The sequence below is a fragment of the Mesoplodon densirostris genome, chromosome 12, assembly GCF_025265405.1.
Source record: "Mesoplodon densirostris isolate mMesDen1 chromosome 12, mMesDen1 primary haplotype, whole genome shotgun sequence".
NCBI lineage: Eukaryota > Metazoa > Chordata > Mammalia > Artiodactyla > Ziphiidae > Mesoplodon > Mesoplodon densirostris.
Window position 1 is genome coordinate 79,272,381 of NC_082672.1, and position 16,310 is coordinate 79,288,690.

General features: G+C 44.2%; 1 protein-coding gene across 1 annotated transcript in view; it reads left to right on the forward strand.

Moving 5' to 3' along the window:
- The window catches only part of COL19A1 (collagen type XIX alpha 1 chain), a 364,353-nt gene that overhangs the window by 326,201 nt on the left and 21,842 nt on the right, over window positions 1–16,310 (forward strand). Inside the window, exons 40-45 of the mRNA XM_060114554.1 lie at window positions 1,982–2,035; window positions 7,147–7,191; window positions 10,314–10,358; window positions 10,462–10,524; window positions 14,911–14,946; window positions 15,082–15,126. Of these exons, the coding sequence (XP_059970537.1) occupies window positions 1,982–2,035; window positions 7,147–7,191; window positions 10,314–10,358; window positions 10,462–10,524; window positions 14,911–14,946; window positions 15,082–15,126 (288 nt within the window). The remainder of the gene's footprint in view (window positions 1–1,981; window positions 2,036–7,146; window positions 7,192–10,313; window positions 10,359–10,461; window positions 10,525–14,910; window positions 14,947–15,081; window positions 15,127–16,310) is intronic.

Consider the following 16,310-nt stretch of genomic DNA (forward strand, 5'->3'; position numbering starts at 1 on the left):
CTTCATTCCAATTTGAATCTTCTTTCATCTTATTGATAAAAATTTCCTCCTGGTCTTTCCTTCTCATACTCACACACACAAGCATCCCCTCTGAATCATTCAGGGACACATAGGCTTCTCGCTGACTTTTCTGGAACACCCAAGTTTTTAAATTAGTAACTGTAGATTAAGGTGAGAAACCTTTTTAAAAAGTATTATAATAAAGGATAAATTATAATTCACTTGGATTCGAAAGTGCGTGGCAACAAAAATGTAGACAGCATGGAGTAGAATTTGAAGAGATTAGGCTTCAAAATTTTTTAGCTGCAACAAAGAATAAAGAATAAAAACTAAGTGGACGACGTTCCTTGCTTTTAGGGATGTGAATTAAGTGGGTGAAGCACAAAAACAGAAATGTGGAATCATGAAATTAACTACCGAGTAAACCTTCAGGTTTATCTTAGATAAAACTTTAGATTATTCCTTTGGACTCCATGTCATCACCACCGGGCAACTCATTTCCGACCAGTTGCCCCGAATAGAGAAAGACTACCTCATAGCATAGAGATAGATAAGCGAGGAATGGTGGAGTCACAAGTCACAGAGCAGAAAATGGAAGAGTCCCATTGGGGTAGGTGTGGGGAGATATACTCTTCCAGCAACCTTCAAATCCCAGGACACCAGATCTGTACCACTGTTTCTAATCTTCTCAGTGAACCTTTACAGATAAAAATTACCCTTAATTGAATTTATTACCTTCTGAGGCACTCCATTTCATTCCCTTGGTATTCAATTTATAATTGGCTTTCAATTAAATATTTATTATTAGCTACTTTCAAACAAACATTGCTTGATTGGCTGAGCACTGTCCAACCAATTCCTCTGTCCTAAGGATAATTGAGAATATAAACAAAGAAAATCAAAGAGTTTATTTCCTTTGTCAATAACCCAGAGCATCTATTACACAGCTTCATGCAGAATAGAATCTGAACATCTTTTTTTTCTGATTGACAGGTTACATATTGGTAGTTGTTTAAAAAGGCTTTTGAAGCAAAGAAAGGATCAAATGATATGCTTCCTCATTAAGCATCCCGTGATAAGGACAATATCATAAATCATAATGGAAGTTAGAGTGTTGGTAATATTTTTGAAGCAGATTAGAATTAGGCATGCAAAAATACATTTACAGAGAATGGCCTTGGGAAGCTACCTTTTCTATGTGATTATGTTGAAACATCCAGTGTCTTAAGAAAATATTTGCAGTTAACATTAATTCATTAACAAGGAGGTATCAAACTATCCACTTTATCTCTCTTAATTTAAAACCCCTAATGTTTATTGTTCAAAGTTGGCAGCTTCCTTCACCCTGACCTTTCTAAATGGGTTCCTTGAGGACCTACAGGTTCCAGTCATCTGGGACCAGACACCAGCATATGTAACAGATTTTTTTTTTTTTTAGCAGAAATGCTTACCTGTCTCCTCTCAGTCAGCCATCATAAATAACTGCTCCTGGGCTGTCCTCTGAAGCATCCACAATTCATGTCCAGCTCCAGGAAATATTGAGGGATGATAAACTTTGAGAGCTCCATCTTCATCCACTCTTAAAGACTTTAGTCCTGTTTTCTGATAATCTAGAAGGCTTAGGTACCTTATAAATTGGCAAAGTTTATTAAAGCCCAGTCTTTCCTTCTAATTCTTATTGAAATTGGAGTTAGCACTGACTAGAGGGATTTATTCAGAGCTGATTCTTCATCAGGATAAAAACAATTAATTAGAAAAGATACTCATACTTCTCCAGGGAATAGCATTATTTTCAAACTGTTTCCAAATATCAAGTGCAAGAATACAGTTGCTTGAAAATAGAGCATACTATTTACTTGCTAAATTACCAATTGATGTTTGAGGGAGTATTTTTTAGGCAAAAACTATCTTTGCTTTTGAAATCAATGCTTAAAAAACCTTTTGACCATTGCTTCTGTGCTCTTATGTTCATATCTAACAGGGAGAACCTGGTGCGATGGGGTTGCCAGGATTAGAAGGATTTCCTGGTATAAAGGTAAGTGCAGGGTTAGACGTGTGATCACTGATTCAACATTCAAAAACGTTTATGGAGCACCTACTGCTGGACCAGGAACTGTTTTAGGTTTGGGGATGTATAAGGGAACAAAAGAGACAAAAATTATGTTCTAAGAAGGGGATACAGAAACTAAAAGAATAAACACAAATAACTAAATAATGTTGTTGGTAAGTGCTGTGGAAAGAAAAAGTAGAGGCAGGTTAAGGGCATCAGGAGTGCGGAAGGGAAGGGTATCATTTTAAATCGGGTGGTCTGAGAAAGCAAAAACAGAGCAAAGACTTGGAAGAGGTAGGAGGCAGTTAGCCAAGCCCCCTCAAGCCAGAAAGAATAATGTTCCAGGCAAGATGAGTAAGTTCTAGAGATGTAGTGTATAGCAAGGTGACACTAGGTAACCATGCTAAACTGTATGCTTGAAATCTGCTAAGTGTTTTCACCACACACACATGCACACACACACACAGTGACCTGTGTGAGGTGATGGGGATGTGAATTAGTTTGATTGCGGTGATCATCTCACAATGTATACGTATATCAAATCATCATGTTGTACACCTTAAATATATACAACTAAAAAAAATTTTTTTAAAGAAGAAAAAACAGCAGGTCTAGATGCCCTGAGACAGACCATTCCTGGTGCATCCAAGGAGACCCGGGGAGTGAGCGTGGGGGTATGGTAGGAGATGAGGTCAGAGAGGTGGGGTGGCGGTTACGAGCAGCCCCGCCATGTTGAGGTCAGTGCTACTCACTGACCAGTGCAGGGCCAGTGCCACTCTGCAGACTCGTTATGGATTCTGGGGCAAGCTGAGTACAGAGATGGAGAGAAAGCATTTAAGCAACTTGTCTGGCAACTTGACTTTTGACGTTGCCATGATATCCAAACATGTGACCAGTAGACTCACCTTGGATCATGATGCATTAGAAAATAAATAAGTAAGTAAACTGCTCCTTCACCACAGGTAGTTTGAGAAGCACTAATTAATAAAGAGGCTCACCAGCCATTGGAAGGACTTTATCCTTCACTCTGAGGGAATACGGAGCCAGCGGTGGTTTCTGTGTAGTAGAGTGATCGGGCCCACAGCTGGCGTGTGAGGATGAGCCAGGGAAGACACTGTTCCTGTAGACGGGGGAGTGATGTCGGCTCAGATAAGAGCAGAAACGGTGGCGGTCCTGAGGAGCAGATAGGTCATGGACGTGCTGTGAAGGCAGAGAGACAGGATCGATGGGATGTGGGTCTGAGAGAAGAGTCAAGGACGGCTCCATGGTGTTGACCTGAGCAACTGGCATGGCAGGGCGTCATCAGCAGAAATGAGGAAAGCGACAGAGAGACAATGATCCAGAGTAGAATTTTGGACATGGGACTGAGTTTGGAAGTATCTATTAGATAGCAAAGGGGGGGTATTGAGTAGGCAGTACAGTATAAAAGTATGGAGTTTAAAAAAGAGTCTAAGGGAATTCCCTGGCAGTCCAGTAGTTAAGAATCCACACTTCCACTGCAGAGGGCATGGGTTCGATCCCTGGTTGGGGAACTAAAATCCCACATGCTGCGTGGTGCAGCCAAAAAATAAAAAATAATAATAATAAAGAGTCTAAGTGGAGATACAGATTGCTTGTCTAAGCACATAGATACTGTCTGGAAGTCAGAAGGCTGGATAAGATCACCAAGAGAATGACAGTAGATTTTTTTAAAAGAGAAGAGGATCAGTCAACTATACTCCAATAAAAATTAATTTAAAAGACAAAAAATTAAAAACAAAAAGAATGTTGTTTATTCACTCAAAAAAATGGAAGAGGGTCAAGGACTGAGTCCCGAGGCCCTCCAACCTTAAGATCAGGAAGAAAAGGGGGAACGAGCAAGGGAGACTGAGGAGGATTGACCAGGGAAGTAGGAGGAAATGTTGGCTTCCTGGAAATCAAGCAAAGACCACGTAGCAAGAAGAGAGAGTGAAAATCTGCCTCAAGTCCTACAGATAGGTCAAGTAGGATGGGGTCGCATAGGACGGCGAAGTACTGACACTGGATTCAGCAATATAGAGGTCACGTAGCACCAGAGGAATGATTACCGTAGCACCAGAGGAATGATTACCGTTTCACTGTGTTGGTGGGACCAATTGCTAGACTTGAATGGGTGTAAGAGAGAATGACAAAAAAAGATTTAGAGACAGCAAATACAGTTTAAATAGTGCTTAAGGAGTTTTACTGCAAAGGGAAGTAAAGAAATGGGCCGGCAGCTGCTGGAGGAGATAAGGCAAGGTTTGCTAAAAGGAACTTTAAGACCACAGAAGTAGCAGACTGTTACTGTGCTGAAGAAAGGGGAGGGGGATGATGAGATAGGGGGAGGGGGAGAATTGCTGGAATGGCATCCTTAAATAGGTAAGAGGAAAGGGAACCTAGAGCATAAATGCAGGGTTTGGCTTCAGAGAGAAACATGGATAGTTCATCTGTGGTAACCATTGGGAAATCAGAGAACAGGGGTACAGATGCTGGTATGTGGGCACATGAATTGGTTGGCATCTGTAGAGGTTCTTTTCTGATTGCTTCAGTATTCTCAGAGATGGAGGAGTCCAGCTCATCATCTGAGAGTGTGGTAGGGAGAAGAGGTTGGAGATTTAAGGAGAAGGTCTTCTCAGAGAGAGGGAAAATCCACGGACCACAGAGTGTGATGGCTGAGCAGAACCCCCTAGAGCAGGGGTCTCCAACCCCCGGGCCTCGGCTGGTCCATGGCCTGTTAGTAACCCGGCCGCACAGCAGGAGGTGAGCGGCAGGCGAGCGAGCAAAGCTTTGTCTGTATTTACAGCCGCTCCGCCTGAGCTCCGCCTCCTGTCTGCATTAGGGTGAGCTGTATAATTATTTCACTATATATTACAATGTAATAATAATAGAAATAAAGTGCACAATATATGTAATGCGCTCAAATCATCCCGAAACTGTCCCCCCTCCACCACCCCAGTCTGTGGAAAAATTGTCTTCCACAAAACCGGTCCCAGGTGCCAAAAAGTTTGGGGACCATTGCCCTAGAGGTTCATGGTCATGAACTGAAGTGAGATTCTGTACCATGTACATACGCTCAGGCAAAGGCACAGAACAGGAGGGCAGCTGGCTTTAAACAAGGCTCCGGTTTTGACAAGTGAGTGCAAGAAGCAAGAATGGGCCAGGAAGCCAACAGTATACACAAGGGAGTGATTATAACAAGTGACTGTGGAATTTAAACTAGATAAATCAGGAGGAGGGGCCATCTAGGCAATGAAGGATAATGAAAAATTTGTATCATAGATGGATTAGAGATCTTGGTGACATCAAAAGTTTTGGGGGCTCAAGGTACTCAAGGGAGTGATGTAGAATGATGGAAGATGGTGGTCCAAGGTTGGAATGCATGCAGTGGAGGTTATGGAGGGATATGGTTATTGTTTTTGACAAGGTCTCCGGTATAACTATGGAAATAAGAGGCCATACCATTAGGGGAGAGTGGTTCAAAGTGTGAGACCCGATTGTTGGAAGAACCATCTTATCAGAGACGAGCCCTCTTAACATTCACCTTTATCCGATATGCAAATGCTTCCATTGAATGAAAAGCTCCAGTATATTCATTTCCAGGGTAAAAATCCTGTAATTTAAAAAGTGCACAGTGGAACTGACAAGGATTCCCTGTTTACATCCTTCACCCATTTTTCTACTAGTTGTTTTTTTTGACTGTAGCTATGCTTTATATATTAAAGATACTACTTCTATCTTATATGGTAGAGGCTTTATCCTGGTTGGTCCTTGCCTCTCATTTTTATGTTTAATCTTATTCTGTATGTAAATATAACTTTTATGTGGTCAAATGTAAAACTGTTTTCCTTTATGATTTCTTATTTTGCCTTTATGCACTAAATGACTTTCGTTCTCATTCTCAAGCAAAATCAGATAATATGACTTGATTTTCTTCTAGTTCTTATTAATTCATTTTATTTTTATATACTTTATATGGAATTTATATGGAGTATAACGCAAAGAAGGGAATCAGATTTTTTCAAAGAAATTATTCAATTATTAGCACTATTTGTTGAATAATACAGCCCTTTCTTTACTGAAATTCTATTATAAATGTTGGTTTGTTTCTGAGGTTTCTGTTATATTGCATTGATATACTGCTTAATCTTGGGCCAGTATTCCATTATTTCAATTATTATAGCTTTATTGTATGTTGAAATACGATATTGCTAACCTCTTTATTATTCTTCTTTTATTTTTTCTCTTATCCGCGAATATATTTATTATCCCAAGTGAACTTTAATATCATTTGATCAAGCCGCAATTTGTAAAAATTGCATTAATTTATAAATTAGTCTGGGTGGCAATGACACCTTTATAGCACTGTCATGCCCTCCAAGAACAAAACATCTCTCTCCATTTAATTAAGTCTTCTTTTATGTCCCTTAGGGAACTTAGGAAGTTTTTAATGTAGATTCTGCTCAACAAAAATTGCCATTTTATTACCCCATATATAATCAGAAGTATTTTTAGCCTTGTCGGCTTTATCTAAAATACCACATTGCCTTTGGAAAAAAGGGTTGAGCCAGTCCACTGTTCAGAGCAATTCCAGGGCTCTTCTTATTGGCCTGAAGAGGAGAAGCTACAAAATCCCCAGTTCTAAACACATTTATTCTAACCTACATCCAATGAGACAAGTACAGCAAAAGCTTTTTAGAAGACATCCAGTGTGCTTAGCTTTTAAGTATGAGTAATGAATTACTTTTGAATATGTGGAATAAAACTGTTGACTGATTTTACCTGTAAGTATGTATGGGGTTCTGTTTAAAAGAATAGGTCACAGAAATGATACCATGAATGCTCGTTTTCATTAAGATTATTATTTGCTTTGGTTTTATGGGGGAAAAAAAAGAGAAAGAGAGAGAGAACTTTAGTAGGTTCCATTGGCTGCAGTTTTCATTTTGTTCTTTTCCCATCTGGCCTCTAGCTTCACCCAGCTGATATGGATAACATTTATAAGTTCCAAAGAGAAGCTTTACCAAATCCAAATTATTATTTGAGCATTAATTTCATCGGTGGAGATTTTATAGATATCATTATAAATAGTACATTTTTTCCAGGGAGATCGAGGCCCGGCAGGTCCCCCTGGAGTGGCGGGAATCTCGGTGAGTCCAGATTCTCTCACGTTGGTTTCACGGGCCCCGACCGTCAGAAGGGCTGGGAGCACGTGGTGACTCCTTAAACCTCCGGTTTAAAAAGCAGAACCATCCGTCCCTCTCCCACCTCAAGAATGCTCCTTTCTTTATTTTCATCTTTTAAATTTTTTTCTTTGTTTTTTTTCTCCCCAACTCACTTTCACATGGGAAGGGGAAGCCCAGTTACCTGTGTCAATGCATTAAGATAGCACAGCTCTGAGAAGCTTGTTGAGTTTCTCTATTCCTGTCATAGTTCAAGGTTTCTTGATCCTCAAAAGGCAAAGTTCTCATCCTCAGGCATGTGCTTCAGGATCTTCTTATTAAGCTGCCATCTGCCTGAGTTTTCCCTCAGCCAGGTGTTATTAGCAGAGCTTTACTGCTGCTAATGTTTCCTCGTAAACTAGCCCTTCCAGCCTCTCAATCATTTTTGTTGCTCTCTGTGTCCAATGTTTTAATGTGTCCAATGTTTTAATCTCATCAAGGTCTTTCCAGATGAATAGAAAGTGCTCCAGGGAAGGTTAAAATCATTTCTCTGAGCCCTAGGGATCATTCTGATCTTCATTCATGAGGCTCTAATTAAAACTTTGTGGTCAGGCTTTGATGAATAGGTGCCCCTGCAGGGTGGACCAGGGTAGGAAAGTCAATGGAAACCTTGTGCTTCAGTCACAGGAACATGAGGAAGGTAAGAAAGGGCCCTATCATCTCCATTCAGCACCATCCAGACCCTCCTACCACCCCCCCAGCACCCCCATCCTTCAGAAGGAGGGTAGCCACTCTACTTAGTTGCTAAATCTAACGACAAAAAAATAAAAACCCATCCACACTCCATAGCAAAGCATCCTGTATGAAGGATAACATCCCCTTAATTAGCTGCTTTACATCAAGTGAAGTATTAGTGTGATTGTAAAAGTAACATGAAAATATTTTCTTTAGCAAGCACTGCAGAATTTTTGGTACACGAAAGCATTATTCTTTTTTTTTTTTTTTTTTTGCGGTACGCGGGCCTATCACTGCTGTGGCCTCTCCCGTTGCGGAGCACAGGCTCTGGACGCGCAGGCTCAGCGGCCATGGCCCACGGGTCCAGCCACTCCATGGCATGTGGGATCCCCCCGGACCGGGGCACGAACCCGTGCCCCCTGCATCGGCCGGTGGACTCTCAACCGCTGCGCCACCAGGGAAGCCCCGAAAGAATTCTTCTTGACAACTGGCTCACACTATCCCCCTCCTCCCCGCCTTCCCCTGCTCACTACAGCTCCTAGCAACATATTCGCAGCTGTTTGTGGAATTGCCCTGAGTCCCTTACAACCCGCCTCTCAGGGTGCCTTCACAGCCTGTTTTTGTTTCCACCTGGTATAACGAAGTGTAATGCCCCACAGAGCTCACTCAGGTGAGGGACTATAAATTACTCTCAGCCATTACCCTAAACTGATCTACCTTCAAAGAAAAAATACTAGCAACCATTGAAAGTATTGAAAAAATAAGTGACAGGATCGAAAGACGATCCAAATGAAGAACTCCACGGATATTTTGAAGGATGCAGCATGATTGAAATTAGAGGCTAGCCTGCCACTTGTTGGGATGTCTAAGATGTAATACATTTACCTAAAATGCAGCTTTCCTATCTCACCATTAAGAAGATTAACTGACAATGACAGAAACAGGGAAGGGTAAGAATTTCACACGCTGCAAACATACAACTGGGCAGTTAAAAGTGCAACTCTCTTTTTTATAACTGGACCTTACTGTGGCTCGGAAAATGAAATAGTTCGAAGATTCTGGAAATAGTGACAGTTACACAACAGTGTGAATGTACTTAATGCCACTGAACGGTACACATAAAATGGTTAAAATGGTAGTTTCACGTTATGTATATTTCACCACAATAAAAGACTTTTAAGGTGATGGTTCTGGTTGAAGCAGGGATGTGTCTACCTGTTCAGCACATCACAGGCCTCTGCTGAGACCCAAGCGGCCCGGTCCTGCTCTTCCTGGAACAGAGCTGTCTGTTTCCTCCTAGTGTACTCAGGCCCCCCAGGGCCTTCCCCAGGGCTCTTCCTCCCCTCCCTCCCAGGACGGCGTGTGGGCAGAGGGGGCAGCATGCCCTCCCCAGGGCCTCCAAGGTCCCTGCCAGCACTACCTGGCCTTTGGGATCTTCGTCTAGAGCTCCAGGCCCAAGCACCCTGCACCCCTGAGTCCATGCCAAGACCCTTTGAGACACTGGCTTTTTCAGCCCTAGCACATCCCCCAACTCAGGTCCGTGGGATTCCAGGCGCTCCTGCTGCAGGCGAGCGGTGGGAGCCCGATGCCATCTCAGGGCCTTGTGTCTGCCTCGCTTCGGTACTCAGCTGTAGCTGACCTGCCAGGCAGTGTGCTCCCAGAGTTCCATACAGCAAGTGCGGAAAAGGGCCTCCCTCTCCATTCCCTTGCAACCTACTGGGATTGCCATGGTCTCCGTCCCACACCTGCATCTCCAACCACATGAGGTTCAAGGTGCAGGCGGCGGCTCCTTCTCAAAGGCAGGATCCGTAGGCCTGGCCTGGATGCTTGGGCTCGTGTCCGCGGCCGTCTCTGCTGGCCCGTCTTCCTCTCTCATCCCTCCTGTGGTCTCTCTAGCCCACAGTTTCTCCATCCTCAGTCTTCCAGGCTGTGGTAGGCTGGGTCCTCTCCTTTCAACAAAACGGGCTTTCAAATCAACCATGCTTCTTTCCAGGCTATCTCACTATGAACTGAAAAAGCTTCTTGTGAAAATCAAAATCTAGGAAGGACTTCTTTGACCCGCTGTGCCCTCCTTCCTCCTAAAGTAAAGAAGATCTGCCCGTCAAGAGGGGTTTCCAGAAATGAGGATACACTGGCTTAATATTTTCAAAGTGCTTATCCTTCCTCCCGTACCACACACCCATATGTGCACTGAGGGACTGCCCTGCCGTCTGCCCAGTGTAGTGTGGTTCCTGGGACTCTGGCCGGTAGGGATGCCAGGTCGTTGTAGAGCCACACCTGCAGCACAGGTGGTAAACGCACAGGTGGGGGAGGGAAGCACATGGCCTTACTCAGTAACTTGGCTCCTAACATTTCCCCTTGGCTTCATTTCCCAGGGGAAACCCGGAACCCCAGGCCCTCCAGGAGTTCCAGGAGAACCGGTCAGTTGCCCATTCCTTACTTAGCTGTTGTCCTTGTGTTGTACCACGTGCAGTTTTAAAGCTCTTCTTGGCAGCTAATGTTTGTCTGTGGCCACGTCTACAGGGTGAGAGAGGGCCTGTTGGAGACATAGGTTTCCCTGGACCAGAAGGACCCTCAGGAAAGCCCGTAAGTCCTTTATCTATTATTTGCCAGTTTAAGAAATGTTCTAAGCATTGCCTCTTTACCTCTCTCTTCAGAAAGTCTGAGATTGGAATAAGTAGTTTCCAAGTTAGTAAGAGCGGGTCTGCAAATGGCTTTTGGGGGGTGTGGTTCTCACTGAGTGCCCAGTTCCCTGTATCTCTATGTCTTAAACCACAGTGAGAACAGTGAGGTCTTTTGTTTTAAATGTCAGGAAATTAGACTCATTATTTCTCAGGTCTAATGTCCTCAGCAGAGCTAAAACATGAAATGGCCTGCCATGTCCTGAAATATGAAGACTCGCAGATGTAACACCTGTGTGTTAAGCTAGAGAGGAAAGAAGCTCTTGTATCAGATTCCCTCCTTTACCTGTGGGCCTTGTTCTTACACGTTCATAAATCACTGCTGTCGAATACATTATCTCCTCCTGTCCTAAAAGAGCTCTTGGCTACTGATACATAATATCGATGTGACATTGTAACAACCATTCCTACTAATTCAACTCAATTCCACATATTGTCAGCCCATCCCTGCCGTTTGCTAAGGATGTGCTGGGCCCCGGGGGAGGGGATATAAAGAGGAATAGACATACCTCACTCTCGGGTGCACTTTTTATAGAAGTCCCTGCTCCCTTTGCTTGTTTCTGCGCCGTGGGGTGGGTGGGAAGAGGATGCTGTTAGGAGAAGGGGGGCTGGAGGTGACTGCACAGCGCAGAGTTCAGGAGGCTGCTCAGAATCTGTGAGACCACAGGGTAAGGGCATTCCCTGGCCACAGCCTCCCCAGAGAAGGCAACATGAGCTCACAGGAAGTGTGTGCAATTTAGAGTCAGGAAGAGCTGGGTTTGAGTTATGACTCAAAGGGTTTGTGAGTCACTTAAGCAACGTGACATATGGTAAGACGTCCAATGCCTGCCGTGGGAGACGCCCCATTAATATTAGTCTCATTCCCTCCCTCCCCTCCCTCCTTTTTACCAGCTCCCCACCCTAGCCCCTGTAAGCCACTCACAAATGCTTGCCATCCAGTTCCCAGGGGATTATGCAAAAACACTACCAAACATAAGGTAGATAGCTAGTGGGAAGCAGCCGCATAGCACAGGGAGATCAGCTTGGTGCTTTGTGACCACCTAGAGGGGTGGGATAGGGAGGGTGGGAGGGAGGGAGATGCAAAAGGGAAGAGATATGGGGGCATATGTATATGTATAACTGATTCACTTTGTTATAAAGCAGAAACTAGCACACCACTGTAAAGCAATTATACTCCAAAAAAAAAAAAAAAAAAAAAGCAATCTGCTCACTCAGCAAATACTTCTTGAGCGCCTGCTACATGCCAAGCACTGGGAGGTCTCAGCTCATCGGATTTACATTCTAGTACAGGGACACAGACAACAAACAAATAGACACACACAATTTCAGGGGGAAGATGATCTGAGCAGGGTGAAGCCCTAGAGTAGAATTTAAACAGGGCAGTCAGTAAAGGCCCACCACTTGAGCAAACCCTGCATGACGGGAGAGCTCAAGCCATGGGGAGGTCAGGAGGGCGGGGGGGCAGGGGGACCTTGTTCCAAGAAAAAGGAATGGCTAGTAGAGCCTGCTGTGTTGAAGGAAGGGACGAAGGCCTGAAGGCAGGCGTGAGCTGAGCTAAAGGAGAGAGTGGCAAAGATACGGAGGGAGAGGCAGCCAGTGGCGGACCACGAGAGACTTCTAAGCCAGGAATGGAGGGTGGGTTTCACGTGAAGTCTGATGGAGGCCCACTGGAGCATCTGTAGCAGGGAAGGAAAATGACTGGACTGCATTTCAAGGAGTACTCTGAGTTCTGTGCGGAGGGCAGAGCGTAGGGAACAGAACTCTGAAGCATCGCCATAATCCCCGTGAGAAACACAGATGGTGGGAGGAGGAGATTTAGGATGTGCTCTGAAGGCAGAGCCAGCAACACTTGCTGACGGATCAGACAGAGGCAGAGTGTGAGGAAGAGACCCGTCCAAGCTGTGGTGTGGGGTCTGAGCAACCGGGTCAGGGTGGTATGTTTGGTGAGATGGGTGGGTTTGGCAGGAAAAACTGAGTTCTCTGTTGTAAAACTTCATGTTGAAGCACTAGTAGATATCCAAGTGGACTTCTAGTCAAGTAAGCAGTGTATATGTGCATCTGCAATTAATGGAGAGGCCAGGACTGGAGAGACTGATTTGGGTATTTCAACCTGAGCCTGGATGCGGTGGGGTCACTGCGGATTGGGAAGCGAACAGGGCTGTTAGGAGAGGAAATGGCAGAAAGACTGAGAAAGTGCAGGCAGTGCGATGTGAAGAAAACCAGGCGAAGGCGGTTTCCTGGATGTGGAGGGAAGTAAGTGTTTAAGAGAAACGAGAGGAAAACTTACAGAAAAGTAACAAAGGAGCTGAGAGTTCCCCCCCACGTTTGGAAATGTGGGGAGAGTACAGCACGGTAGGATCTTGATAAGAATGACCCCGTTGAGAGGGGACATTTGAAGATACAAGAGAGTGGCCTTAAGAGTAAGGAGAGAAGACTCCCAAGTGGGAGTTTACAAGGAACAGGGCAGAGCCTCCTTCTCACGGGGAGGGGGCGGGCGGAAGTCCGAGGACGCATGCGCACAGGTGCGTGGCTCTGGCGGCGGGGATGTGAGCGGGTCCTCCGCTGTCATTTTCTCAGTGAAGGACGGAAGTCATCAGTTGACCGTGAGGCGTGGGGTGGTGGTGCTGGAGGTTTCGTGAGACAGGAAAATATGTGCAGGTACTTCTGGAAAGAAGGAGTCAAGGCAGGAAATGCAGAAGGATGGCTGGTGATGCAAAGGGGCTGCCTGGGAGCTGCTGCCGTACGTGTAGATCGGAACACCTGAGCGAGGGTAACCCTTCTTCCTCACCCACAGTCAGCTGCTCAGACGCAGGTGTGCAGCGGAGGGAAAGCTGGTTATACTTTCTTAGTTAGAAAAAAGAGTAGGGTTCTTACAGGTAAGTGAGACGAGGGGGATAGAGGTAAATCCACTGAGGTTTTTGTAAAAATTTCTGAAAGCAGAACTCACCCCCCCGCCGTGGAGGACAAGTTAGTAACACCTTCACAGAAAAGAGAACACACATGAGAGTCACTGATGAATTACAAGAGGCAAAAAATTATCTATAGGTTTATTCATTCTCTTGTATTGTTACCAAAAACATGAATTATATTTTTACACCAGATTTATCTTCTTTCATTCAATTAACACAGTTGTGTCTTTCACATCCTCTCCTTCATCAGCTTTATCCTTTTTTGCTTGGGTTTCTGGATGACATAAATCCTTTGAACCTGATGCTTTGGGCAACGTGGTCTTAGTTAAAGTGCTCTAGGTAATTCCCAGGCTGCTCAGGAAGGCCGAGGGACTCTGGTTGGGCTCCCAACTGTGGCAGGTGTTAGTGTGATTTACAGCAGTGAAAACACAAACTTTTCTGCAGGTCCATCCTTGCAGACTGCACTCCAGCACAATCAGAGTCCCCCAGGCTTTTCAGAGGAGCAAGTCCATGCACCTGCCTGCTGGCTAAGACATCATTTCCTCACCTTGACCTCCCTCTTCACAGCAAATCTCAGAAACGCACCTGCTGTCGCACTCTCAGTGTTTGATGTGACCCCAGGTGCTTTCCCTTCTCAACACCTCCCAGTCAGTGGTTCTCCCAAGCTTATAAATCTGCAGTGAGGACTGGGCTTTATTACCACCTCCAGAACTGCCATGTAAAGTTCGGGAAACTTCCAGTTTACTAAGCAAAAGCCACTAGTTAATACTCTCAGAAAACATGATTACAGATTTCTCACTGTCCTTTCATATTTTCTAACTGAAAAATAACAATCGTTCTCTAGCTGACAGTTTATTTCATAGTGGCATCTGGCTCTGGCCATGTTATGAGATTTCTCAAGCAGCAATGGAGACCATTTACTGAGAATGACTCCCTTTGCTAGGAAAATTGTTAGAAGGGAACAATAAATGCCATACACCAGCCAATCAGTGCCATGGGGAACCTTTTTATTTCTCAGAATGTACCTAATGGAATAAGTAAGGAAAATAACCCTGTTGACTATTTACAGTGAGCTAGGCATTTTCTGTTATTTCCCTAAATCCTTAGTTTTAAGGCCATTATTTTATCCTGACTTTATAAGTGGAGAAGCTGACGCTGTTAAGGTTAAGTAAATTGCCTGAAGTAAATGGAACTTGCAAGTGACAGAGTCAGAATTTAAACTTGGGGCTGACTCTGTCGATTTTGTTTTCCATTTCACCACACTGCCTCACCAAAATCTCAGTAGAAATATGATCAAGTCCTTGAAACTTTACCCTTTTGTTGCATTTCATTATGTCTGTTAATGCAGAATGAGAAATATTGATCATTTTTTGTCTTTACAGGGAATAAATGGGAAAGATGGATTACCAGGTGTGCAGGTATGGAAAATACTATTGAAAATAAATGTTCTAATGCAAAACTACATCCAGATTACCTGCCAGGGTTCCTGACCCAGCAGCTTGATGAGAAATCTTGGCACACAGTGGTTTTTAGTGCTGACATTTGTTTTTCAGGGCATCATGGGTAAGCCTGGAGAGAGAGGCCCCAAAGGAGAACGGGTATGTACATTCCTACTGTGATTGTTATTTAAGTCTGTCTCCACAACTGCCCCCACGTTTGAGTTACACAGTTATAGTCGTAGACCCCCTCGAAATCTCCGCATATGAAAAGGCTAGGGTGTATGTGATCCAAGGTCTCTGCCAGGCATAAAATGGGACCATTCAGGGAAACAGCACCAGGGCGTACGGCAGATACCCCTACCTAGTTTGCCTTTATTCACAACTAAGTCTGGCTTGCTGTTCCAGTTCGGAAGGCTTCTATCAGCCTCCTGTCTCAGACACATGGCCCTACTGTAACTATCACCCGTGTGTTCTTTACCTGAAGTAGGGTTTCTCCACCTCAGCACTGTTACTATCTGGGGCAGATAACTCTTTGTCACAGGTGCCTGTCCTGTACTTTGTAGGATGTTTAGCAGCATCCCTAGCCTCTACCCACTAGACACTGTACAACCCACCTCCCTCCAAAAATGTCTCCTTGCAACTCCAAATGCCTCCCTGGGAACAGAGGAGTTGTCAAGACCCCCTGAGCTGGGGGAATAATACTAGGCTGAGTAAGGGGGCTGGTGAGGAGGAAGAGAAAGACAAAGGGGAAATGCACATACAGAGCTACTAGTCATGCCAGTTACGGCGTGCGCTTTTATGTTCATTGTTTTGTTGTTGATGTCGTTGTTGCAGCTTCCCATTCTGTTCTCTAAGGAACCTTAGCATTTTCTGCTAGAATTGGATTCATTCCATGGCAACAGGCTCCTTGAGCATTGTTATTCAGAGGGGTCCTAGCGAGGGCCCGCGTGTGTGTGTGTGCGTGCGCGCACGTGCACACACGTTCTTGTGTACTGGTGTCTAGTTTACTTATTATTACCCAAATAATCCATGCTAACTGAAGGAAACACAAAAATAGAGATAACATAAAGAAAAAAGTAAAAGAAGCCTACCTTATCCCACTACACAGAGATAAGCACTATTGATATTTTGGACATATTTCCATCTCACTGTTATACATCATATACACGTTTGCTTAATGCATCAGTGCAAGTGAATATATACTTTTCAAAAAATTGGTTCATACTGTTTCGTAAGTGAATTCTTTCACCTAGTATATGACGACCATCTTTCCATGTCAGTAAATCTAGATCCACATGGACATTTTAGTGGCTATATGTTATTCCACTGTTTGGATATACCTT